Here is a 25,478-nt window from a genome sequence, read left to right as displayed (position 1 = left end):
AATCATAAATTGCCTAAGAATTATAATATGTTTATAATAAATGAATGTCTTGATAAAACACATAGAAAAAATTTTCACAAGAGAAAATTCCCTAACTCTTACCTCAGGAAGTTAGGTGATTTTTCTTTTCACTTCCTCTTAGCATTCTTCTGACTAATCAGGCGTTAATATCTGCCTAATTTTGTTTTTGCAACCACAGCCATTGTATATCTTTTTATGTATGTCCATACATTCAAAACAATTTACTTGGAAATGTTATTTTACTAAACTTCTTAAATCATTTCTTACTTATTTTGCTCACTGAAAAGGATGAACTTTAAAAGGTACTTGATTTTCTATTTTCAGGTTCCCTTTATCTTAAACATTGGTAGTTCTATAACACATATTAATTTATCTTGTAACATAATATTTAGGGAGTAAACCATCCTGATAGTAAATACTTAAGTTCACTTTTGTGCAATCTTAACACCATATGGGTGATAATATATGAGATAAAGTAGAAGCTTTCCAAAGAAAGGTTTAATACCATACAAAGTCAAGTAAGTAAATGTAATTGTACCAAAAATCGTTTTCAAAAACTGCATTAAAATTATAGTATAATCATCTAGAGTCTTGTAGGAATTTCATTTTAATTTCATAACTATGAATACATTGTAAAATATATATCAACACGTATGACATACTACAAAATTAACAGTAATTTAAATGTATGGTGTTACAAATCTTAACAAATGTAACAAGATTGAAGTCATATTTAGTATCGTTTCTGATCATAATAATAAAAAACTAGAAGTCAACAAAAGATGGAATTCTGGATAGTAACATATACATAGAAACTAAGTGGCACACTCCTGAACAAACAATGGATCAAAGAAAAAGCTAAAAGGTAAATTTTAAAATGTCCTGAACAAACAAAAAAACAACCAAAACTTATGGAATGCAGCAGAGCAAGTCTAAGAAGGACATACATAACAATAAACATTTACATCAAAAAAGAAAGATATCAAGTAAACAACCTCAAAGAACTAGACAAAGAATAAATGAAGCCAAAACTTAGTAAAAAGTAAAAAAATAATGAAGATCAGGGCAGATACAAATGAAATAGAAACTGGAAAAACAATAGAAAAGATCAACGGAAGCAAGAATTGAAATTTTGGAGATTAAAAAAATTGACAAATCTTTTGCTAGTCTAATTAAAAAAAGAAAAATAAAATGAGAAGCAAAAAAGGAGACATTACAACTGATACCACAGAAATGCAAGATATCATAAGACAATTATGAACAATTTCACGCCAACAAATTGGACAACCAGATGGAAAAAAATCCTAGACACACAGAGCTACCAAGACTAAATCATGAAGAAACAGAAAATCGGAATAGACTGATGACAATGCGATTAAATCAGTAATAGGTCTTTCAGAAAAGAAAAGCCCAAGACCTGATTGATGGCTTCACTGCTGAATTCTACCAAACATTTAAAGAAGAATTAATACTAATCTATATACTGTTCTAAAAACAAATGAAGAGGAATACTTCCAAACTCATTATATGATGGCAGGATTCCACTGATACCAAAGCCAGACAAGGGCACTGCAAGAAAAGAAAATTACAGGCCAATATCCCTGATAAACATAGATATAAAAATCCTCTAGTAAATACCAGCAAACTGAAACTAAGAGCACAATAAAAAGATCATTCACCGTATCTCAAAATAATAAAAGCTATTTACGATACATCCACAGCCAATATTACACCAAATGGGCAAAAACTGGAAGCATTCCCTTTGAAAACTGGTACAAGACAAGGATGCCCTCTCTCACCACTCCTATTCAACATAGTATTGGAAGTTCTGGCTAGGGCCATCCAGCAAGAAAAAGAAATAAAGCGTATTCGAATAGGAAGAAAGGACATCAAAGTGTCCCTGTTTGCAGAAGACATGACTGTATATTTTAAAAACCCCATTGTCTCAGCCCAAAATCTCCCTAAGCTGATAAGCAACTTCAGCAAAGTCTCAGGACAAAAAAATCAATGTGCAAAAATCACAAGCATTCCTATACACCAATAACAGACAAACAGAGAGCCAAATCATGAGTGAACTCTCATTCACAATTGCTACAAAGAGAATAAAATACCTAGGAATACAAATAACAAGGGATGTGAAGGATCTCTTCAAGAAGAACTAGAAACCACTGCTCAAGGAAATAAGAGAAGATACAAACAGATGGAAAAACATTCCATGCTCATGGTTAGGAAGAATCAATATCATGAAAATGGCCATACTGCCCAAAGTAATTTATAGATTCAATGCTATCCCCATCAAGCTACCAATGACTTTCTTCACAGAATTGGAAAAAAACTCCTTAAACTTCATATGGAACCAAAAAAGAGCCCACATAACTAAGACAATCCTAACAAGAAAAAAAAAAAAAAAGCTGGAGGCATCACGTTACCTGACTTCAAGCTATACTACAAAGCTACAGTAATCAAAACAGCATAGTACTGGAACCAAAACAGAGATACAGACCAATGGAACAGAACAGTGGCTTCAGAAGTAACACAACACATCTACAACTATCTAATCTTTGACAAGTCTGACAAAAACAAGCAGTGGGGAAAGGATTCACTATTTAACAAATGGTGTTGGGTAAACCAGCTGAACATATGTAGAAAGCTGAAACTGGACCCCTTCCTTACACCTTACACAAAAATTAACTCCAGATGGATTAAAAATTTAAACATAAAACCTAACACCATAAAAACCCTAGAAGAAAACCTAGGCAATACCATTCAGGACACAGGCTTAGGCAACAACTTCATGACTAAAAAACACCGAAAGCAATTGCAACAAAAGCCAAAATAGACAAATGGGATCTAATTAAACTTAAGAGCTTCTGCATAGCAAAAGAAACTATCAATAGAGTGAACTGGCAACCAACCGAATGGGAAAAAATTTTTGTAATCTACCTACCTGATAAAAGGCTAATAACCAGAATCAATAAAGAACTTAAACAAATTTGCAAGAAAAAAACAAACAACCCTATCAAAAAGCGGGCAAAGGATATGACAGACACTTTTCAAAAGAAGACATTTATGCAGCCAACAAACATATGAAAAAAAGCTCAGCATCACTGGTCATCAGAGAAATGCAAATCAAAACCACATTGAGATACCACCTCGCACCAGTTAGAACGGCGATCATTAAAAAATGTGGAGACAACAGATGCTGGAGAGGATGTGGAGAAATAGGAACGCTTTTACAGGTTGGTGGGAGTATAAATTACTTCAACCACTGTGGAAGACAGTGTGGGGATTTCTCAAGGACCTAGAACTAGAAATACCATTTGACCCAGCAATCCCATTACTGGGTATATACCCAAAGGATTATAAATCATTCTATTATAAAGACACATGCACACATGTTTATTGCAGCACTGTTCACAATAGCAAAGACTTGGAACCAACCCAAGTGCCCATCAATGACAGACTGGATAAAGAAAATGTGGCACATATACACCATGGAATGCTATGCAGCCATAAAAAAGGATGACTTCATGTTCTTTTCAGGGACATGTATGCAGCTGGAAACCATCATTCTCAGCAAACTGACACAAGAAAACAGAAAACCAAACACCACATGTTCTCACTTATAAATGGTGTTGAACAATGAGAACACAGGGAAGGGAACATCACATATCGGAGCCTGTCAGGGGTAGGAGGGTTACGGGAGGGCTAGCAGGGGGTAGGGGGATTGAGGAGGGCTAACGTTAGGAGAAATATCTAATGTAGATGATGGAGGAATGGATGCAGAAAACCACCATGGCAAGTGTATACCTATGTAACAACAACAGAACTTAAAGTACAGTAATAAAAAAAAGGAGATACAGATAACTAGTAAATTAATTTGATACATTTTGATTTATGGATTAAAATCAGTCTTTTTTATCTTCATTCTCTTTAATTAAAAAAAACAGATTCATACATTAAAAAAAGAAAAAGAAAAAATGCAAGTTAAGTTGTCCCTCTATGCTGATGATATAATCTTGAATCTAGAAAAACCCAAAGACTCTACCAAAAAACTTTTATCTGACAAATTAATTCAATAAAGCTGCAGGATACAGAATCAATATATAAAAATCAGTAGCATTTCTATACACTAACCCCCCCAAAAAAAATCCCATTTAAAATAGCTACCAAAATATTTTAAGATTTTAGGAAATTTAGGAATAAACTCAATCAAAAGGTAAAAGATCTCTACACTAAAATGTCAAAGTTGCAGATACCAGAATGAAATCATGCTCCAAGGAGAGGGAAGGGGAGGAGAGAGGAAAAAGGAAAGGAAAAAGTGAAGGGGAAAGGGAAGGGAGAAGAGAAGGGAGGAAAAGAAAGCAGACAGGAAAGAAGAAATGAAAGGAGACCAACAACCCCCGACTGTGGAGGAAAACCAGCAAGGACATAAAGAGACAATTCACGAAAAGACCAAACACGAAAAACTCCCCATCTAATTCAAAATAAATTATCTATTTATAAAACCACAAGAACCTCAATACAAACACACCTCGACAATTTGACTCAGCAATTACAATTTTAGAAATTCAGTCTATAAATATACTTGCATATGTAAGTAACTTTGAACATAATACTTGGCTTCCATTCTTGTTCTATCTTAAGTTATAAAAGTAAGGTTATGTGTGCTTCTTGTAATTAACTTCACAGCTTATTCCTGAGTTAATAAGTATTTATTGAGAGCTCACTATGTGCAAGGCACTATAGTAAATGCTGGGTATGTAATAAGGAGCAAAACAGTCCCAGAACAAAACTACTTTCACCAGTCTTCAATAAAGGAAAAGATAATTACTATGGCTTGAACGTTCCCTCCAAAATTCATGTTGAAATTTAATTCCCAAAGTGACAGTATTGACAGGTGGGGCCTTTAGAGGTGACTGGATCATGAAGGTCCTAACCTCATGAATGCACTAATCCATTTTGGATTAGTGGATTAAGGGTTATCATGGAAGGGGAACTGGTGGGTTTGTAAGGAGAGAAAAACCTGAGATAGCACATTGGCATGCTCAGCCCTCCCACCATATGACATCCTGCACCACCTCGGGACTCTTGAGAGAGTCTCCACGAGCAAGAAGACTCGTTCCAGATGTGTCCCCTCAAACTTGGACTTCCCAGACTCTGTAACACGAAGAACTAAATTTTGTTTTTTATAAATTACCCAGTTTCTGATATATGTTAGAAGCAAGAGAAAACATACTTGTCTTATAAGATCCACTATCTCCTATATCAGTTTAGGCCCTATTTTCTAGTTTTTTTTTTTTCTTATTTGTGCAAAGGTTTATCTTAGCTAAGTTGAGTAAATTCGTATGATATTTGCAAATAAATACATAAACAGAGAGACCAACAGGGAGCTGGCATCTTGGGTTCTTTGCAAGTTTCAGAATAACAAATCTGAATAGCTAAAATTTTTAGAGTAGCAACTGAGACAAATTTTAGAATTTTTAGAAGATCTAAAAATCTGAGAGTAGTAGGGGCTAGAAGGGTAAATAATCCAGTAACCCTGAAAGCCTGGGCAGTTTTACTCATTCTTTATAACTTCACCATCACTATACGCCTCCTGCCTCCATCTGGCTTTGTTAGTTAACTCCCAACATGCCTATCTGGACATCCTCCCTGTCTCCTGCCACCTGAACTGAAATCCCTACTTAAAAATACAATTGCAGGCCGGGTGCGGTGGCTCACACCTATAATCCCAGCACTTTGGGAGGCCACGGCACGTGGATCATGAGGTCAAGAGATCGAGACCATCCTGGTCAACATGGTGAAACTCCATCTCTACTAAAAATACAAAACTTAGCTGGGCATGGTGGCACACGCCTGTAGTCCCAGCTACTCAGGAGGCGGAGGCAGGAGAACTGCTTGAACCCACGAGGCAGAGGTTGCAGTGAGCCAAGATCACGCCATTGCACTCCAGCCTCGGTAACAAGAGCAAAACTCCGTCTCAAAAAAAAAAAAAACAATTGCAGTAATCCCAGCACTTTGGGAGGCCAAGGAGGGCAGATCACAAGGTCAGGAGTTCGAGACCAGCCTGACCAACATGGTGAAACCTCGTCTCTACTAAAAATACAAAAATTAGCCAGGCGTAGTGGCATATACCAGTAATCCCAGCTAATCAGGAGACTGAGGCAGAAGAATCGCTTGAACTCAGGTGGCAGAGGTTGCAGTGAACCCAGACAGTGCCATTGCACTCCAGCCTGGGTGACAGAGTGAGATTCAATCACAAAAAAAAAAAAAAGGAAAGAAAAAAATACAGTTGAAGCAGAAAGTTCATATGCAGAACAGGTTTTATTAAATACCAAGACTGTAGGTCCCATTCATTGTATCGAATTTTAATAAACACATTCACAATCATATCAGGAAAGCCATGTTGTTATGAGCCATCCATTACATGAGGACTACTTTACCAAGCACAGGCAATATAAAAATTATCCTTTTCCATAATATAATGTTAATGATTTCTACAAATAAGCTACTTCTCAAATTTAAAATCCAAATTCTTTAACAACACTTACATGTCTAAGAAGTAATTCTAGAATCCAGTTTAGAAGTTCCAATGAAGAATTTTTTCTTTGTTCTTTTATTAATTTATTTAAAAAATGTATGATATCTATTAGCAGTTTCTCATCTTCAGTGGAAGCAGGAAGCACTTGTAAAAACCTATAATGAAAAGGTAATAATCATGGTTTCTAGTTCTTTAAAATACATATTACCACTGTTTATCATGGATATGTGATTTTAACAAGTGTCTTGTGAGGATGCTATTTTATGAGATACTGTTCTAAATGCTTTGAAAAATGCAAAGTTGAAACAAACTAGGTATCTGCCTTCAAAAACCTGAGCTTATAGTAGGAAAAAACATGTGAACAAGTAACTAACTAAAATAACTAGAAGTGACAAGTATCAGAAGACGAAAAATAACAAATTCAGAAAAAGTACCAAAAAATACCAAGGAGAAATATACTTCCTCTAACTGTCCAATGAAACTTGCTTTTTCATAATGTGAATACCATATTCCACTGATAAGAAGAATTAGTACTTCAAAACAGTACTACAAGAGAATAAGGTAATAAAGTGAGAGAAAAAAGGTCCTGCAAGGATGCTACCAGAGTTTTAACAGGCAAGGGAAACACTGAAGGTAGACCTAGGATGAAATTGCTTTGTAAGTTTGGAGTAAAAGGATATCAGCCAATTTTCTGAGATTCCTTTTAAAAAAAAAACTGGTATAAGACAGATGAAAGATTAATAGATAAACTTTTACTTAAAAGGGAGCAGTCTGGAAAATAGTTTTTTAAAAAGGCAATCAGGAAGAGATACAATGAGATTCATTTTATCTGTAATGTTTATTTTTTTATAAATCTAAAGCAATTGCACCAAAATGTTAATAAGAGTGACAATAATACTAATCATAATATGCAGCATTTATTGAGCACCAACCTTGTGCCAGCCTATGATCTAATAGCACGATTTTTATCAAACTTAATAACAACAGTATGAAGTGGGTACCTCTATTTCAAAGACAAGAAGACTCAAGTAAAAATATGGTTAAGTCGTTTCTTCACAGTCACACAGCTAGCAAGTTTTAAAACATGAATACTAAACTAAGCAGTCCAACACCAGGGATATATAAATGCTGTATTTCTTAGTTATGTCATGTTTGTCTCATTATTATTTTTTATTTAAAATTCCCACATCCCCAAAATGACATTCAGCTGAGTAGGACAGCAAGTGTAAGATTATAAAAACTGAGATTAGAAAAATACTCCAAAAGAATGGAATGAACAGATGAATTTAACAACCATAGATCTTTGGAAGAGCTATGATTTAACAATCACAAGGATTATAAGAACTCTTCCATGATATCCAGTGCTAACATTAAAATATCACCTCTGTAACCCCATTTTATATCCACCCTCATATCCTTTAAATCCAAGCCTTTTCAATGACTCCTGAAGACACAAGACACTCCTTTCTAACTCAGGGTCTTATCCCTTTGGCATATTTTTTTTAAGCTTAATTTTTATAATATTTGTTTAATATGGCATTTTACTCTAGAGAAGAAATAATATAGTCCATAAGTGGTTATCCATTTATGGACTTTCTTTTTTTGAGACAGAGTTTCACTCTTGTTGCCCATGCTGGAGTGCAACGGCGCAATCTCGGCTCACTATAACCTCCACCTCCCGGGCTCAAGTGCTTCTCCTGCCTCAGCCTCCTGAGTAGCTGGGATTACAGGCACACACCACTACACCCAGTTATTTTTTACATTTTTTCGTAGAGACAGGGTTTCACCATGTTGACCAGGCTGGTCTCAAACTCTTGACCTCAGGTGATTGTCCTACCTTGGCCTACCAAAGTGCTGGGACTACAGGCATGCACCACTATGCCCGGCCCATTTATGGATTCAAAGTATCAAATTTCTGCCACATAACATGCACCAAACTATATCCCACTTCTTTGTTTTTAAGAAATAATAATTGTATATATCCTTAGGGTACAATGTGGTGTTCTGACACATGTATACATTGTGGAATGACAGAATCAGGCTAATTAACATACCCAATACCCAACACCACAAATATTTTTTTTGTCGTGAGAACGTTTAACATCCATTCTTTTAGCTATTTTGAAATATACATTATTATTATTAACTAGAGTCATTATGCTGTAATAGATCATCAGAACTTATTCCTCTTGTCTAACTGCAATTTTGTACCCTTTCAGCAACATTTCTCTACCCTTTCTTCATTTCTCCTCCCCTTACTCCACCCACATCCCCTGCCACTTGCCTCTGGTAACAATTCTACTCTCTACTTCTATGAATTGGATTTTTTTAGATTGCATATGTAAGAGAGATCATGTGGTATTTGTTTCTCTGTGAGCCTGGCATCTTTTCTGCTTCCAGTCCCATAGGCTTTTAACATCCTTCTACCTGTTATGCCTTGGCTTAAGCTTCATTCTCTGAACCACTTTCTCTCTACTGAAGAGAGATAAGGAACTCCTCTAACAGAGTGTCTTAATAGTCTGCTTAGAAGCATTCCTACTTTTGATTATACTTTTAGCTGTCTTAATTGCACGTTCCATGAAAGCAGGACCCTATCAATTTTGCTGACTGCTGCATTTCCTACAAAAGTGACACCTCGTAAGTGATCAATAAATGTTCGCTGAATGATGGAAAAGCAGTAGGAAAAGACAGACAGTAGCCCCTTTCTTCCTGTTCACCCCATGCCACAGTACCACACCCTATGTAAGACATCATGTACAGATCTCAGGGAGACTCCTAAGAAACACAATACCCTTGTAAAATGGCATAAACGAATGAGAAGTCTGGACATTGTGGCTTTTAAAGTATATCTAAAAGACCAAACCTTTTAAAGCAGGGTGGGGGGAATAGAGAAGAAATTATGGTTATGTTTAAATGAAGAGTTGTCACATGTGAAGACTATTTATTCTATGAGTTTAAAGGACAGAATAATAGGTAGAAATGACCAGGTACAGTTCAAAAGAGCAAAAAACTCACTAATAATCACATCTCAGAAACAGAATGAGTATCCTTCAAAGGAGGTATTCATGCTGAGGCCACATGGCCAGTTGACAAGGATACACAGAAGGGAATTCACCAAGTACACAGCTGGACTAAATGAGCTCTAAGGTCTCTCCAACTCATCCACTCTACATTTATTAGGAGTCAACTGTATACTATGACTTATACCATAGGTGACGGATATAAAAAGGAATATAATAAACCCAAGGCATATGAGAAGACAAATATTCAAACCACTGTAGAAGTAATGCAGGAAAGCCACATGATAATTATGGTAACTACAATTCCACATACGTCACAGAGGAAGAAGACCTTGGAGCTCGAGGAGGAGTATTCACAAAGCAGCCAGGGAGTTAACTATGTAAAAGCGAGAAGGTATAAAATGGAAATTTATGCCCTAAAATATCCAGCAGTTTCCAAAAACCCCAATATTTGTACTTTATAGAAACACAATGTATGTTAGAGACATGGAAAATGAAACTGAAAAGGTAGGCAAGTGGCAGATCAAAAAAAACTTTCTACAGCATGCAAAGGGATTTGAATTCTATTAATATCTAGCACACCATGGAGAAGAATCCACAGGTGACATGTATTTTAGAAGGATCATTCAGAAAGCAACATATATGAGTGGCATAAGGTTAAAAGCAGAAAAACCAATTCGCTAGTCATTCTATAGTTCAGTAAAAAATGGTGAAAAACAGTAGCAACAGGACTTTTACTAGGAAAGGGGTAGAGAGACATTAAACAGGCAAAACAACAGAAGCTAGTTGAAGGAAGATTCTAGATACCTCTAATAACTTGTAATCCTACTAAATCATGACTATCACCTATTTTCTTAAAATAAGTTTCCAGCCGGGCACGGTGGCTCACGCCTGTAATCCCAGCACTTCGGGAGGCCGAGGCGGGTGGATCACGAGGTCAAGAGATCGAGACTATCCTGGTCAACATGGTGAAATCCCGTCTCTACTAAAAATACAAAAAATTAGCTGGGCGTGGTGGCGCGTGCCTGTAGTCCCAGCTACTCAGGAGGCTGAGGCAGGAGAATTGCCTGAACCCAGGAGGCAGAGGTTGCGGTGAGCCGAGATCCCTCCATTGCACTCCAGCCTGGGTAACAAGAGCGAAACTCTGTCTCGAAAAAAAAAAAAAAAGTTTCCAAAATGATATCAGATTATAATAGTATGTTTGTGTGTTAGCATATACCTATAAAAACATACACATAAATTAATGTTGGACTGTTAAAATAATCAGCAAATGCAGCCAACTGCTACGATCTAAGCATGTTAAACTGACAAGCTAGAGCCTTCTCAATAACTGCTATAAAGAACTTCCACATGGCAATGAACTTTGTGAAATTTGGAGTAAAAAAAAAAATGATACAATTTACCTAAGAACAAAACAAAAGCAAAACAAAACAAAACAGCCTGTGGCAGGTGTACCAAACCTATTAATTCACTGATGTTTCAACTCATTTATAATATGGATAGAAATAAACATTCAATTTGTTTCATCCATGTCTTATCCTAATTATTTACTTTTGTGAGGTAAAGTTTTCTAAGGATAATAAATTGTTGTAAGTTTATTAATAATCCCTTCAACAATGCAATGACTAAATTAAAAATTTCTCTTTGGCTATTACAGATGATAAAAATCCTGGAGTTTTTCTATGATAGCAACAGTAAGGGCACAGACTGTTATCTTCAAAGAATTGGAGATGAACACAATACAATACAATCCAGGTCTTTGAAACTGGCAGCCTTGACCTCACACTGACCTGTTCAGCACGGTGTGCCAAGCCAAGGACTTCAAGGTAGCCCCACACGAACCAGGGCCACCCTTTAAAGACAATCTGTCATTCAGAAGATAAAAACTCATCCTAGTGACAGCAGCCCTAACTTCTCTGTGGGTTGCAGCCTGAACAATGGAATGGAGGCAGTCCTGCAGCCCACTAGCCATGTGTGTTATCTTCAGAGTGAGGATGTCCTCTGTGGATAACTTCAATGTATCCAAAAATCTAGACAAAAAAAAAAGAAAGAGGAACATAAAGGTATTTAAATAAAAGCTCACATTTATTTCTCTTATAAACTCTCCCAAAAGTTGTTTTATCTTCATTTTCTTTTAATGAAAGATTGACTTACAGCCAAAAGAAAACTGATACGCATCTGTCAATATTAGAATTTTACATTGGCATCTCAAATGTTTATATTGACTTTTCCTCCTTAAAAAAAAATTTTATTCACATAAGACTGACAGATTAGAATATTAAGATACTCAAAAGTAATCACCATCACAGTAATAACACTCGTGCATATATTTACTGAAATTTTATTCTAATCCAGAACCCTTTTCCTAGTGATTCACATCTATGAACAAATCAGACTTTAAATAATCTCTAAAAGAGCACAGAGTAAAATGTTTTTTCATTTAAAATTTTCTTTTATGATCGATTGTGAAAAGTAATAAATACATGTAATCTTTAAAAGTAAAAATTACAACCGTTAAAAGGCAGAATCAGATGACATCAAGAGAAAAGTTACTGGACGTAAGGAAAAAGTAAAACCTAACTAATTAATTACACTTAATTAATTACAAATACTTTTTCAACTAATATGAGAGCTTACTCTTGTGTTTTACTTTCAGAGTTCATTTGCTTCAACAGATTATCACTCCCATGATACCATGACAGGTTCCAAGCTATTCTCAGCATATCTGACACCGGCTTCAAGGCCAAACAATCAGCAGATAAGGGCAAAACTATGGCGTAAGGACTCACAGCATGGTGTCCGATTACATGAACAGGTAGATGATACCTAAAGGAAATGGGAACAATTACAAACTTTCAAATTCTTAAATGCTACTCAAAAAGATGAGCCGCAAATGAGGGCTAGTTCAATGCCTCCCAACCCACAGTAATGCAAAGATTTCTCTTAGTTCCTATTTTAAACCGTTATCATAATTTATACAGTATTTGAATTAATCTTTCCATCTCCTCTAAATTCCCCAGAATACTTAAACCCTTTCTTGAGAACTTACCCCATCCTATGCTATCTTACAGTTGTTGTGGAGATAACTAATGCTCCTTGAAGTCAGGGCCCATGAATATAGTGAACCTAACATAAAAGGTGTTCAGCTAAAACACTGGTATCTACTTTATGCCAGACACTGCTTATTATGTATCATTCATTCACAGTTACACATATGGCGCTATAATATCTATTTTATAAATGATCAAAATGAGGCTTAAAGCTGACAAATGAATTGCCTGTGATAACAGAAGTCACTAAGTGACTGAATTCAAACTTACTATTTTCACTTGAGAACACAGTTTCATCATCAATAAATTCAACAAGAACCAAGATATACGTTTAGAAATAAAAAAAACAGATTCAACGGCAATATCTCTTAAACCAAAGTTAATTTTGTTCTATCATAAAGACACATGCATGTATATTTTGTCTTGTTTTTCCTTTAACATGGCAAAATAATCTAACATGCGTGTAAATTTGCATCCTAGAAGGGACAAAAAGAAATTTTAAAAATGTATATGGAACAAAACATGATCCTAAATAGCCAAAAGAATCCTGAGCAAAAAGAACAAAGATGGAGGCATCACACTGCCTAACTGTGAATTATGCTACAAAGCTATAGTAACCAAAACAGCATGATACTAGCATAAAAACAGACACATAGACCAATAAAACAGAATAAAGAACCCAGAAATAAATCCGCACATTTAGTCAACTTTCAACAAAAGCACCAAGAACATACTTTGGGGAAAGAACGGTCTCTTCAACAAATGGTACTCAGAAAACTGGCAGAAAAATAAAACTAGACCTCTATCTCTCACCACATACAAAAATTAAATCAAAATGAATTACAGACTTAAATGTGAGACCTGAAACCATGAAACTACTAGAAGAAAACATTACAGAGATGTGTCAGGACATTGGCCTGGGCAAAGATTTATTGAATAAGACCTCAAAAACACAGGCAAGCAAAGCAAAAATAAACAAATGGCAAGCAAATAACAAAATAAACAGGCAAGCAAAGCAAAAATAAACACATCAAGTTAAAAAGCTTCTGCATAGCAAAGGAAACAGTCAACAAAGTGAAGAGTCCCTTATAGACTAAGAGAAAATATCTGCAAACTATTCAACTGACAAGAGATTAACAACCAAAATATATAATGAACTTTAACAACTAACACAAAATTATAATAATCTAATTAAAAACTGGGCAAAAGATCTGAATAGACACTTCTTAAATGAAGACATACAAATGGCCAACAGGTATATGAAAAAATGTTCAACATTATCAATCATCAGAGAAATACTGATGAACTATAACGAAATATCATCTCATCCTGATTGAAAAGGCTTTTATCAAAAAGACAAAAAACTAACAGATGCTGGCAAGGATGTGGAGGAAGGAGAATGCTCATACACTGTTAGTGGAAATGTAAATTAGTATAGCCACTATTGGAAACAGTATGGAGTTCCTCAAAAAAAACTAAAAACAGAACCTACATATGATCCAACAATCCCACTGCTGGGTATATATCCAAAAGAAAGAAAATCAGTATGTCAAAGAGATATTTACATTCCCATGTTTATTGCAGCACTATTCACAATAACCAAGATAAGGAATCTACCTAAGAGTCCATCAATAGATGAACGGATTAAAAAAACGTGGTATACATACACAATGGAATATGATTCTGACATAAAAAAGAATGAAATCCTGTTATATGCAACAACATGGATGGATGGAACTGGAAGTCATTATGTTAACTGAAATAATCCAGGCACAGAAAAACAAATATCACATGTTCTCCTTTATATGTGAGAGCTTAAAAAAAAGAAAAATTGAGCTCATGGAGATGAAGAGTAGAATGATGATTACCACAGGCTGTAAAGAGTGGTGGGGAAGAGCGGAATCAAGAAGGGATGGCTAATGGGTACATAAAAATTTAGATAGAAGGAATAGAAGGAATAAGATCTAGTGTTCAGTAGCACAATAGGGTAACAATAGTTAATAGTAATTCGTTGTATATTTCAAAATAACTATAAGGGCAGATCTGAAATGTTCCTAACACAGAGAATCGATAAATGTTAGAGGTGATGGACATCTTAATTACTGATTTTATCATTATACATTGTAAGCTTATATCAAAATGTCACATGTACTCCATAAATATGTAATATTGTGTATCCATAAAAATAAATTACTCCAAATAAATAAGTAAGCAAGCAAAGTGCTGTGGAATTACAGCTGAAGGAACTCCTAAAGGAATGGGGAACACAGTTCCTTCAAAGAAGCAACAATAAAACTGACAGCCAACGTTCCAACCAAAAATGGACTCCAACTGCCAACCTAGAATTCTATGCCTAGTGAAAACTTGTTTAGATTAAAAAGAAAACTGGACAAAAATCACTGCTAATGTAAGTGTACTACATTAAATAATAAAAACCTCTTCAAAAAAAAAAATTCTCAGATGGAGGCAGGAAAAACAAACAAGGAATAAAAAATAACAGAAACGACCAAGGTATACATACAAATCTAAATGAGTATTTATTGCATAAAATAATTATAATAACATCTTCTAAAAATTAAAGTAGGTATAGAATTTAAATAGGAGAAAAAAAGAAGAACAAATAAATGGAGTTAATGTAATCTAAGGTCCTTGCATTGTCTGGAATGCGGTAAAAAATACTAGCTTGCAGTCAAAGAAGTAAATTATAATGTCTTGATTATAAAATAATAATCATCTATATAAAAGAATATATAGAAATAATGTATATAGAAGAATACTTGGCTGGGCACGGTGACTCATACCTGTAATCCCAACACTTTTGGGAGGCTGAGGTGGGAGAATTGTTTAAAGCTAGGAGTTGAACACTAACCTGGGCAACAAAGCAAGATCCCAATCGCTACAAATGAATAGAATAGAATAGAATAGAATAGAACAGAACAGAATACTTAATGTATGTATAACTACAAGTTAACAGCTGAAAAAATTGGACTAATTTTAAAAATTAATCAAGAAAAGCCAGAGAAAACAAAGAAAGAAAAAAACTACATTGGACAAATAGAAAATAGCAAGCTAATAATCTATATACAGAAAATTAGTAATCCTAATAAATGAAAAATGCATTAAAATATTCCAACTAAACTGTAAACATTGTCAGATTGGACCAAAAACATACTTATTTTAAAAAAAAACAAAAACTTAAATTAAGGACACAGAACAGCTAAAACTACAAGGATGGGAAAAAACATATCATGTTAACCACTAACCAAATAAAAGCTGGTAAAGCTGTAGTAATAATAGGTATAGTGAATTCTATATAATGAAGCACTGCTAGAAATAAAGAGGTAATTTCATAATGATAGAGACAACCCACCAGAAGCATGTATACAAACTAAATTACATAGGCTCAAAATACACATAGCCAGAACTGACAGTGTCATAGTGGAGATTTTAACATGCCTCTCTGCTACCTGAAGGAACTTCACACACATACTATAAAGTAGACACAGGGAAAATCTGAACACTATTAATAAACTTGATATATTTTGATACTTACAGAACAATGTATCCAACAACTACTACATATATATTATTTATTATTTTCAAGTACACATGGAACATTCTTAAAAGCTGACCACATGTTGGGCCATAAAGTAAAATTCAACAAACTCCAAAGAATTAAAATCATAGAAAATATTTTCTAATGTCAATATTAAGCTGAATATTAATAATCAAATAACTAGAAAACCTAATACACTAAATCTTCATTAATTACCCCCAATAACACTAAACCCTTGGATCAAAGAAAAAAAAACACAATGAAATTAGAAAGCATTTTGAACTAAATAATAAAATATGGCATATCAAATTTGTGGAATATACCAAAAGCCATACTTAGGAACATTGAGAGCTTTAAATGAAAAAGCAGCTAATAATCAATGGTCAATCCCCCAGTAAGTCAGAAAATAAACAGCAAATTAAGTCTGAAGAACATAGAAGAAAGAAAATAATAAAAAGCAAAGGGTAATACATCATGACCACCGAGATACCACTATACATCCATCAGATGGGCAACAATTTTTAAAATGACAACGTTACTGTGAGTAAATGAGTAATAAAACCCTTTCTCCTCTTTATGGACAAATGTGATCTTGAGCTAACTCTCTCTGTCCCTTTACCCAGTAGAATCAGATAGGTATGGAATGTCAATAATTTACTAAGCTGCTTTCCTTATGATGAAAATGACTCCCCACATCTGGACTGGGACGTCTAGGAATAAACTATAAGCGCATGATGGGATGGCACAGCTCTCGGTAATCTTGAGTGCTATGGCTCTTATAAGCAACCTGGAAACTATGCCTACAACACACTTACTAGAAAACATATTATCTATTTGGGACATGAGGCTTCTAAGCCAGGACAGCTCCTAGTACCCACAAATGTGATCTCATTCTAAGCATGACTACTGCAGTCCAGTGAGTTTTATTATTTAGCCAAACCTAAACAAACACCATTAAGACTGGTGATGAAAATACCAAAGGCTGGTGAGGATGTGGGGCAGCCAGTACTTTTACACTGCTGGTGCGAATGTAAATCAGCACAACCACTTGTAATACTGTTTGGTAGGATCTACCAAAGCTAAACATAAATATCCTATATTCCAACAATGCACAAGTTCAAGAATGTTCTTAGCAGTATAATATTAATAGCCCAAAACAGAAAACAAATCAAATGTCCACAAATAGAATGGCAAATAAAAGTGTTGTATATTCTTACACAGAATACTACACAGCAATGAAAACGAACCAACTATTGCTTCATGCAACAACATGGACAAATCTCTCCAAGTTGAGCAAAAAGCCAACATAATAATGCACTCTATTTTTAAAGTTCAAAAACCAGCAAATATAATGTATAGCAATAGAAATTAAAATAAGATTACATTTTGGGGTGGTAGAAGGTAATGAGGAAGCAGAAAAAGGATTTCTGGTCTGTTAGTAATAGTCTATATCTTAATCTGTATGAGATAAATAGGTATGTTTACTCAGAAAAATTCAATGACCGTACCCTTATGACTTACATACTTTACGTACTTTATGTATGCCATATGTCACTAAGACAATTCACTTTTTTAAAAAATCTAAAAAGACATGAAAACCAAACACAATGCAGGACCTTGACTGGATATTGCATTATGAAAAGATATATACAAAAGATATTTGGAGATAACTGGAGAAACCACATCATGTTATAGAATTATTTTTAATCTTGTCAGATATGATCACATTGTAGCAGGTATATAAAATAATGCCCTTAATTTGAGGATTATTTTATATACCTGCTACAATGTGATCATATCTGACAAGATTCATGCTGGAATATACAGGAAGGGAGTAAATTTATGTCTGAAACTTATTTTCAGTTGGTGGGCAGGAAAGAATTAAATATAAATAAAAATATATATTAAGAGAGAGAAAGCAAATAGACTCATATGTTAATAATCAATGACTCTAGGCTGAACGACATATAGGTATGCACTGTATAGTTCTTTCAACTTTCCTGTAAATTTGAATTATAGCAAAATAAAAAATTGGTGGTGTGGAGATATACTTACTGAAATCTTCAAAGCACCATCGTGAAGGAACCATGAAAGCCCAAGTTATGGGATTTAAATGCTAAATAAAAATTGTGAGAAATTATAGATTTTGATTTCCCTTTCTATAACAACATTTCACCCTTCAAGAAAATCAGAGAAATAAATTCTTTACCTTCTAAAAACTGAAACAGGCAAACTGAAGACTGATGGCAAAGAAGATTTACTGGGAGGATTAACAGACCTATTTTATAAAAAAATAAAATAAAAATAAAATAAAGAAACAACTGAGTAGATCAAGTTTTGTCTAACAAATACAAGTTAACCTTACTTCCTTGACTGCAAGTGAAATCAAACATTGCAACTGAGTCTATCATTTAGTATAGTAACAACACGTTTGCTACTTCCTGAGAGTAAATTAGGTTTTAAAAAAAAATTCCACGTAACATGATTCACCTAATGCAGCGGTGACCTTTGTGTGTCTCCTCCCATGAATCCTGCTCAAGATCAGTGCTAATCATATTCTATCGTCCTAAACATCTTCCCAGTTTTTTAAAAATAATTAAATATTAAGAAAAAAACAAATGGTTGAAGGAATGCAATAAAAATGTAGATTTAAAGACAAAAATCACTGTAGTAATTTTAAATGTTATATTTAATGATGTTTAAAAATAAAATTTCAGAGTGATATTTTGAGTCAATTGGCTTTTGAATACTGTTTATTCAAACCAAAATTCATACCACATATGTCTAGCATGCAAAGCATAAGCCTCGTAAATCAGAAATTTCCACGTGTTGCTGTAAGACTGCATCAGATACCTGAGATAGTTACTAAGAGTAAAAAAATTATAAATTCTTATATCTCACCACATATCCATTCTTGATACTTCATCAAATAATAGAAGACAAAATAGTGCTCCAACTTCAGTCACGACAGTACAATCTTCGTGAAATACTAAGGAAACTGAACAAAAAGAGCACAACTTTATGAAATATTTGTACTTCTATAAAGAATGAACTTCAAATTTAAAATATCTTAATTTGAAGAGAAAAGAAATGCAACGTTAACCCAGATAAGGTGACATCATAAAACCCAGGCTCTCATCTCAAACTTTTGGATGTACAAGAATCACCTGGAAGGTTTGTTAAAACAGTTTCTGATTGGATAGGCTTAGGGTGGAGCCTGTGATGTGCATTTCTAATAAGTTCTCAGAGGATGCAGATGCTTCTGGTCCAAGAACCACACCTGCAGATACACTCGCTAGACACTGTCTACTTTAGGTAGAGAAACAAACTGATACACCCTCTAGGGTTATGCTGAGTCATGTAATTCTAGCTAAAGTTTCTCACCAAGAGATCTTGTAACTTTTGCCGTTTACTACAAACATGTGATCAAAGAACTTGGATTTGACTTTAAAATGTTATGTTTGGGCTGTGTCATCGTTTGGGTTCCTGTTTGCTTATTATGACAAGATGATGGAAAAGGGAAGTGCTCTGAACTAACAGACATAACGCTAGCTCTACCACTTACTACTTAGCTAAGTGGCCTGGTCAGGTTCTTTAACATTAAGTCTCAGTTTCCACTTCTGTAATGATCTCAATGCTACAATTTCTCAATGCTTGAAACCTATGAAATTCTAAACAAAGACGTATGATGTACTTATTGCACAGGACTAACAACATAATAGACAGCAAATTCAGGGAAGCAACAATAAGAAATAAGTGTTGAGAGAAGACATTTTTCCTAACTGCAGGAAAAGAAAATCATCCTTATGTAACTGGCATGATTAAAAATAGCAATAAACCAAGAAGTAAAGAAACAGAGAACATGTAAAAATTGACTTATAATAAAACAGACATTTCATATCAATAAACCATAACATTTCCAAATAAATAAGAAATTAGAGCAACGTATTTGTCTGATTTAAAATTTAATTTTTTTAACAACACTTGAAACCCAGAAAAAGTATAGGAGCATATGTTTTCAATCTGGAACTAGAGAAGGTCCTACTTTTAGAACATGATAAAAAAAAAAAAACTGCCCAACTGCCATAACAGAAAAGCTCTATATATTTCCATAAAATATTGTTTATTTAAGGTTAAAGATGCAATAAATACATTTAAAAGGATAGAAAAGTTGAAAGAAAATATTAATCACATAAAATCAAGTATAAAGATTGTGTCTATCTTATAATAAAAAACCCTACGAGTCACTGAAAATAAATTAAATACAACAGGAAAATAGGTAATTCATAGATTAAGAAATTTGAATATACATGAAAGGATAATCAACTTCACTGAAACTAAAATAAGAAAATAAAACAATAATATATTTTCACCTACAAGTTTAAAAAAAATTTAATGCGACAGATTCAGTGTTGGCAAAGTTATAACGAAAATAAGTATTTTTAAACACCTTTGGTGAGAGTGATTTGGAAAGGAACTTAACCATTATGTTATGAAATCTCTTTGACCTAGGAATTCCAATTATAAGGTATGCACAAAGATGATCACACAACATGATTACTGTCGTGGTGAAAAATCTGAAACAAATACCCAGTAAAACAGCAAACTGAAATTCTGAAACACCAATGCAGTAGTTTTTAGGGTTTTTTGAAGAATATATACTCACATGAAATATTATGGAAAAATAATCAAGTTATATTTCCAGTTGAATAAAGGAAGTAACACAATACTGTAATATACAGAATGAAAACTACATGTGTGTGTAGAAAAGATCATTTGAAATAATACATTCCTAATGATAACCAGTACAGTCTTCTTTGGGGAAATTGAGAAAGAGAAGAAAATGAAAACTTTTAGAATTTGGATAGTTCTATATCGCCTGAATTTTTACAATAAGGATGTATAGGTCTGTGATTATTTAAAACAAAAGCAAAACACGTAAGGAAGTTTGGATTCTTTCTCAGCAGCAAAAATAAATAAATAGCCCAATAACCATTTCTGGTTATAGCCTTGGCCAAGTTGCTAAATCTCTCTAGACCTCACACTGAGATGGTATAGTAAATGATTTCTAAGTTAATTTCTAACAATGAAATACAGTATAGAAGTCTGTCATAACATAAAGTTCATGATTCAAGCAATGTTATCTGAGAAGTTATATAATTATTGTACTCCTTTGATCCATTATCCATGCTACAGAATAATCTTCCTGAAACACATACTCCCCTGTTTAACAACCTTAAATGGCTCCTCACTGCTGTTTAATAAGACCTCCCAGGCCCTGCACGAACTTTCCTCCCTGCCTCATCCCATCATTTCCCTTCACTCTACACTCCCCAAATCCAGCCAACTCCATCTCAAACGCATCCAACTCTCATACACATAATGATGGCTCCCTCTATCTAGAAGCTGATCTTGTTTATTTGATCCCCTATTCATTTCTGAAATTCCATCTCAGATGCCACATTTCCTAGAAACAATCTCTGATACTTTTCACCAACCAATCTGACCAGCATGTCCTCTGGCACCAGGAATCCCCAACTAAAAGTATTATTGTGCTGTATTATAAATTTACTTGTCAACATCTCCAACTCTACTGTAAGCTCCATGAGGATCATTTACCATGCTCATCAATATAACCCAAAGCCTAGCATTGTACCTAGCACATAGAATGTGATTAATAAATGTTTGCTGAGAAATGAATTTTCTTGGTTAAGCAGCTGGTTAAAAATTAATTTTTCGGCTGGGCACGGTGGCTCAAGCGTGTAATCCCAGCACTTTGGGAGACCGAGGCGGGTAGATCACCTGAGGTCAGGAGTTCAAGACCAGCCTGGCCAACATGGAGAAACCCAGTCTCTACTAAAAATACAAAAATAACCTGGGCATGGTGGCAGGTGCCTATAATCCCAGCTACTCAGGAGGCTGAGGCAGGAGAAATGCTTGAACCCAGGAGGCAGAGGTTGCAGTAAGCTGAGATTGCACCACTGCACTCCAGCCTGGGTGACAAGAGTAAAACTCTGTCTCAAAAATAGATAGATAGATAGATAGATAAATAAATAAATAAATAAATAAATATAACTTTTCCTGAAACTAAATCCATTAATGGGAGATACTATATTCATTCTCAGACTCGTTGAAAGTAATTTCCACAAACAGCAATGAAATAGAAAAACTGAAATACTGAAAAGGGTATAGATTATGTTGCCTTGGAATGTGCCTTTGAATCCAGTAGATGTTCATAATAAGTTCCATGCTTGAATAATTTAAATACAAATTATAAATGAAAAGGAAAACTAGGAACTAAATTCAACTGAATGAGGTTAATAAGAAGATAGTTATTAACAGGATTAAACAAAACTAAAAATTCGTAACTGTTGCTCTTTGAGATGATCAGTCCATACAAACTTATAAAAATGTTACAGTCTACTCAAAATGTTATGAGTCTAAACACACTGAATCTGTTTAGAACTTTACCTGGTTTTACTGCTGCTACTTAAATAAACTGCATCTTACACTTGACAAGCAGAAGCCAATAGGAAAAAAATATTCTAAAATAAAACAACTATTTCTAACAACATATTCTGAACATAAATCTCACTTATCTCCTATATGCCTGATAACAGACAAGACGAAGCACATTCAGATACTTGGTCAACATGACTCTTGTAGAATACTAAAAAGCAGTGGCCTAAACCTCTAAGAAAGAAAATAGTACAAAATATTACCAAGGGTCTCCATTGAGAGAAAAAAAAAAAAAAAAAAAAAAAAAAACAGAGAAGAAAAGCAGGACAAAAGTATATGAAGTGTATTCATCTAACACCTTACTAAATTAGAATCAAATTTAAATGGGTTTTTAAAACCCACACTTTATAGAATGTAATAAATTTAGGCTCAGAGTCATTTAGGATGGTCTAGTGTCCACCCACACAAGTTGAGCCTATACTCTTAATGCCTGTCAAATGAAATAATCAGACAAAATGTACAAGATCCAAAGATACAATCAAAACAAGAAAGATGAAAGAGATATTAGAAAGAAGATAGTAACAACAGCAGCTGCAACTTTTTCTCTTTATAGATAATAGTTTACTATCTGAGCACCAAATGACATCTACATCAAGGTGCAAAGAACAATCAGAGGTTTTAGCTTTTCTCAGCTCTAGGGTCCACTCGGTAACAGGATTATAAAGCAATTTCCACAAAAATATTAAATGTTTTCCATTGTGATTAGTTTTTAGTAGTGTGGTCACTAATAAATGCTGTTGTTCTATTAGTAAAAGCAAATGTGACTTACAATTAAAGAAGAAAACTTAAAATTGAAGAATAATCTTATTAGCAGATTTTCTTTTATTTACCTCTGAATAACAGCGTCAAAACAGAAGACTGTTGTGAGAGGGAAACACGCATGACCGGATCGCCACATAAAAGCTTCCTCAAGAGTGTCAGGCATGGCTGTACCAAACATTCTACAACCTGGTCCAGGAGGGAAAACACAGTTATTTTATTTTTGCCAATTATCAGGTGAGATCAAACATAACAATATTAGCTTACTCTAAATTTTATGCTTTTTCATCAAAATTATGTGAAACTAAAATGTAAGTAAATACTGAGAATTACTTTCCACTGAAAGTGAGTTTTGTATATACTTCTGCTTACCTATCTTATGGAAATTTTAAGATTCGTTTTCCTTTACGGAGACTCCACTTTTAGAATTTTAAACAATGAATGAGATAGGAGGTGTTACTTAGGATTTAAAATCCAAGTACTCATCCAAATTCTGCTCAGTTCAATTTCAGATCAGATTAATAAAACAACCGGTAAAACAATGCCTAGAAGCACATCAGCCTTACCTTGCCATCTTGACCCACACAATCATTTAAATACTCAATTATTTTGTCAGTTAAGCGTAACTTATGCACCACAGCATGCATTTTAATATCTGCAGAGCAAAAAAAAGTTATTAAAAGTTAAAAAAAATCTTTGAAGTTTTAAAAACATATTTTAAAATACACAGAACTGATATCCACACAACTTTCAGACTATTAAAAATAGTTAGACCTGAGGCTAACATTAGAGAATGAAACTTTTTACTTTATATACATATGTTCAATTTAAAAATGGTTAAGTAAAAAGCATATTTTAACTTCTGTAATATAAAAAACAAAAGTATAAAAAAAGAATTAGGTGAACCAGTTCTGACTCTGAAAACTACTAGAATTTTAAGTGTACAAACCACAAAGGTATTATTTGATTAATTTCCCTAAGCAAGATGGTACAAATTGAAAATATGACGCATGCACTCGGCAAATTGAGAAAGGAACATGCACTTCACTTTCAGAAGCCTATCAATATTTTAAAAAGAAGATCATTCTATCAAATGGCATTTTATTGGTCAAATAATAACAAGGGGTTAGCAAACTTTCTCTGTAAAGAACCAGGTAGTAAATATGTTGTCAGGCTTTGCTAGACATGTATGGCTCTCACATATTCTTTGGTTTTGTTAACAACTCTAAAGATGCAAAAACCATTCTTGAGGGCTGTTAAAAAAAAAAAAAAAGCCAGAGGCTGGATCTGGCCCATAAACCATAGTTGCCAACCCCTGCTAGTACCACACAGCAATCTAAAATTCTATTATCAGCAGTACAGCAATTATTTTCCTCAGAAAACATTACCTTGCATAATCACAGCTAACTGTTCGGCAGCTGACTTTCTCAAAACAAGATCAACATCATCTGAGATGAAGATTTCATATACTTTTTCAACAGTTTCCAACTACAAACCAAAAAAAAAAAAAAACCCAAAATTTATCTGTTTCCACTTCTCCAATAAAATTTTATGGTTTTGTTTCCTATGAACAAAAGCTAAAAAAGTCAACTTATTTATATAACCAACATATTTACACGTAAATTCGCACGACGCTGGGTTGAGTAGTAGTTCTATATTTAGATCTTCAAGGAATTGCCACACTGTTTTCCACAATGGTTGAACTAATTTACACTCTCAACAGTGTATAAGTAAGTATTCCCTTTTCTCCACAACTTCACCAGTGTCTGTTACTTTTTTATTTTTTTAGTAATAGCCATTCTCACAGGTATGAGATGGTCCCTCATAGCGGTTTTGATTTGCATTTGTCTAATGAGTGATATTGAGCTTTCTTTCATGTGCCTTTTGGCCGCATATATGTCTTCTTTTGAAAAATGTCTGTTCTGTCCTTTGTCCACTTTTTAATGGGGTTGTTCATTTTTTTCTAATAAATTTGTTTCAGTTCCTTATAGAAGTTGGATACCCAAAGA

The 25,478-nt window shown here is 34.2% G+C and overlaps 1 protein-coding gene across 6 annotated transcripts in view; it reads right to left on the bottom strand.

The window, feature by feature from the left end:
• RTTN (rotatin) overlaps positions 1-25,478 on the bottom strand; it is a 185,981-nt gene that overhangs the window by 108,559 nt on the left and 51,944 nt on the right. For all 6 annotated transcript variants that reach the window (XR_010343605.1, XR_010343606.1, XM_064379025.1 and 3 more), the window contains 8 exons: positions 24,858-24,957; positions 24,036-24,124; positions 23,541-23,658; positions 19,093-19,189; positions 18,401-18,469; positions 12,223-12,411; positions 11,376-11,615; positions 6,576-6,720 (listed from right to left, as the gene is read on the bottom strand). Coding sequence is in view for 4 of the 6 variants with exons in the window: in XM_064379025.1 (XP_064235095.1) it covers positions 6,576-6,720; positions 11,376-11,615; positions 12,223-12,411; positions 18,401-18,469; positions 19,093-19,189; positions 23,541-23,658; positions 24,036-24,124; positions 24,858-24,957 (1,047 nt within the window). In the remaining 2 variants the exon portion in view is untranslated. The remainder of the gene's footprint in view (positions 1-6,575; positions 6,721-11,375; positions 11,616-12,222; positions 12,412-18,400; positions 18,470-19,092; positions 19,190-23,540; positions 23,659-24,035; positions 24,125-24,857; positions 24,958-25,478) is intronic.

This window comes from Aotus nancymaae, unplaced genomic scaffold (assembly GCF_030222135.1).
Source record: "Aotus nancymaae isolate 86718 unplaced genomic scaffold, 86718_ANA_hifiasm-v0.15.2.pri h1tg000020l, whole genome shotgun sequence".
In the NCBI taxonomy this organism is placed as follows: domain Eukaryota; kingdom Metazoa; phylum Chordata; class Mammalia; order Primates; family Aotidae; genus Aotus; species Aotus nancymaae.
Note: the sequence above shows the minus strand (reverse complement) of the source record. Positions and strands in the feature narration are given on the sequence as shown.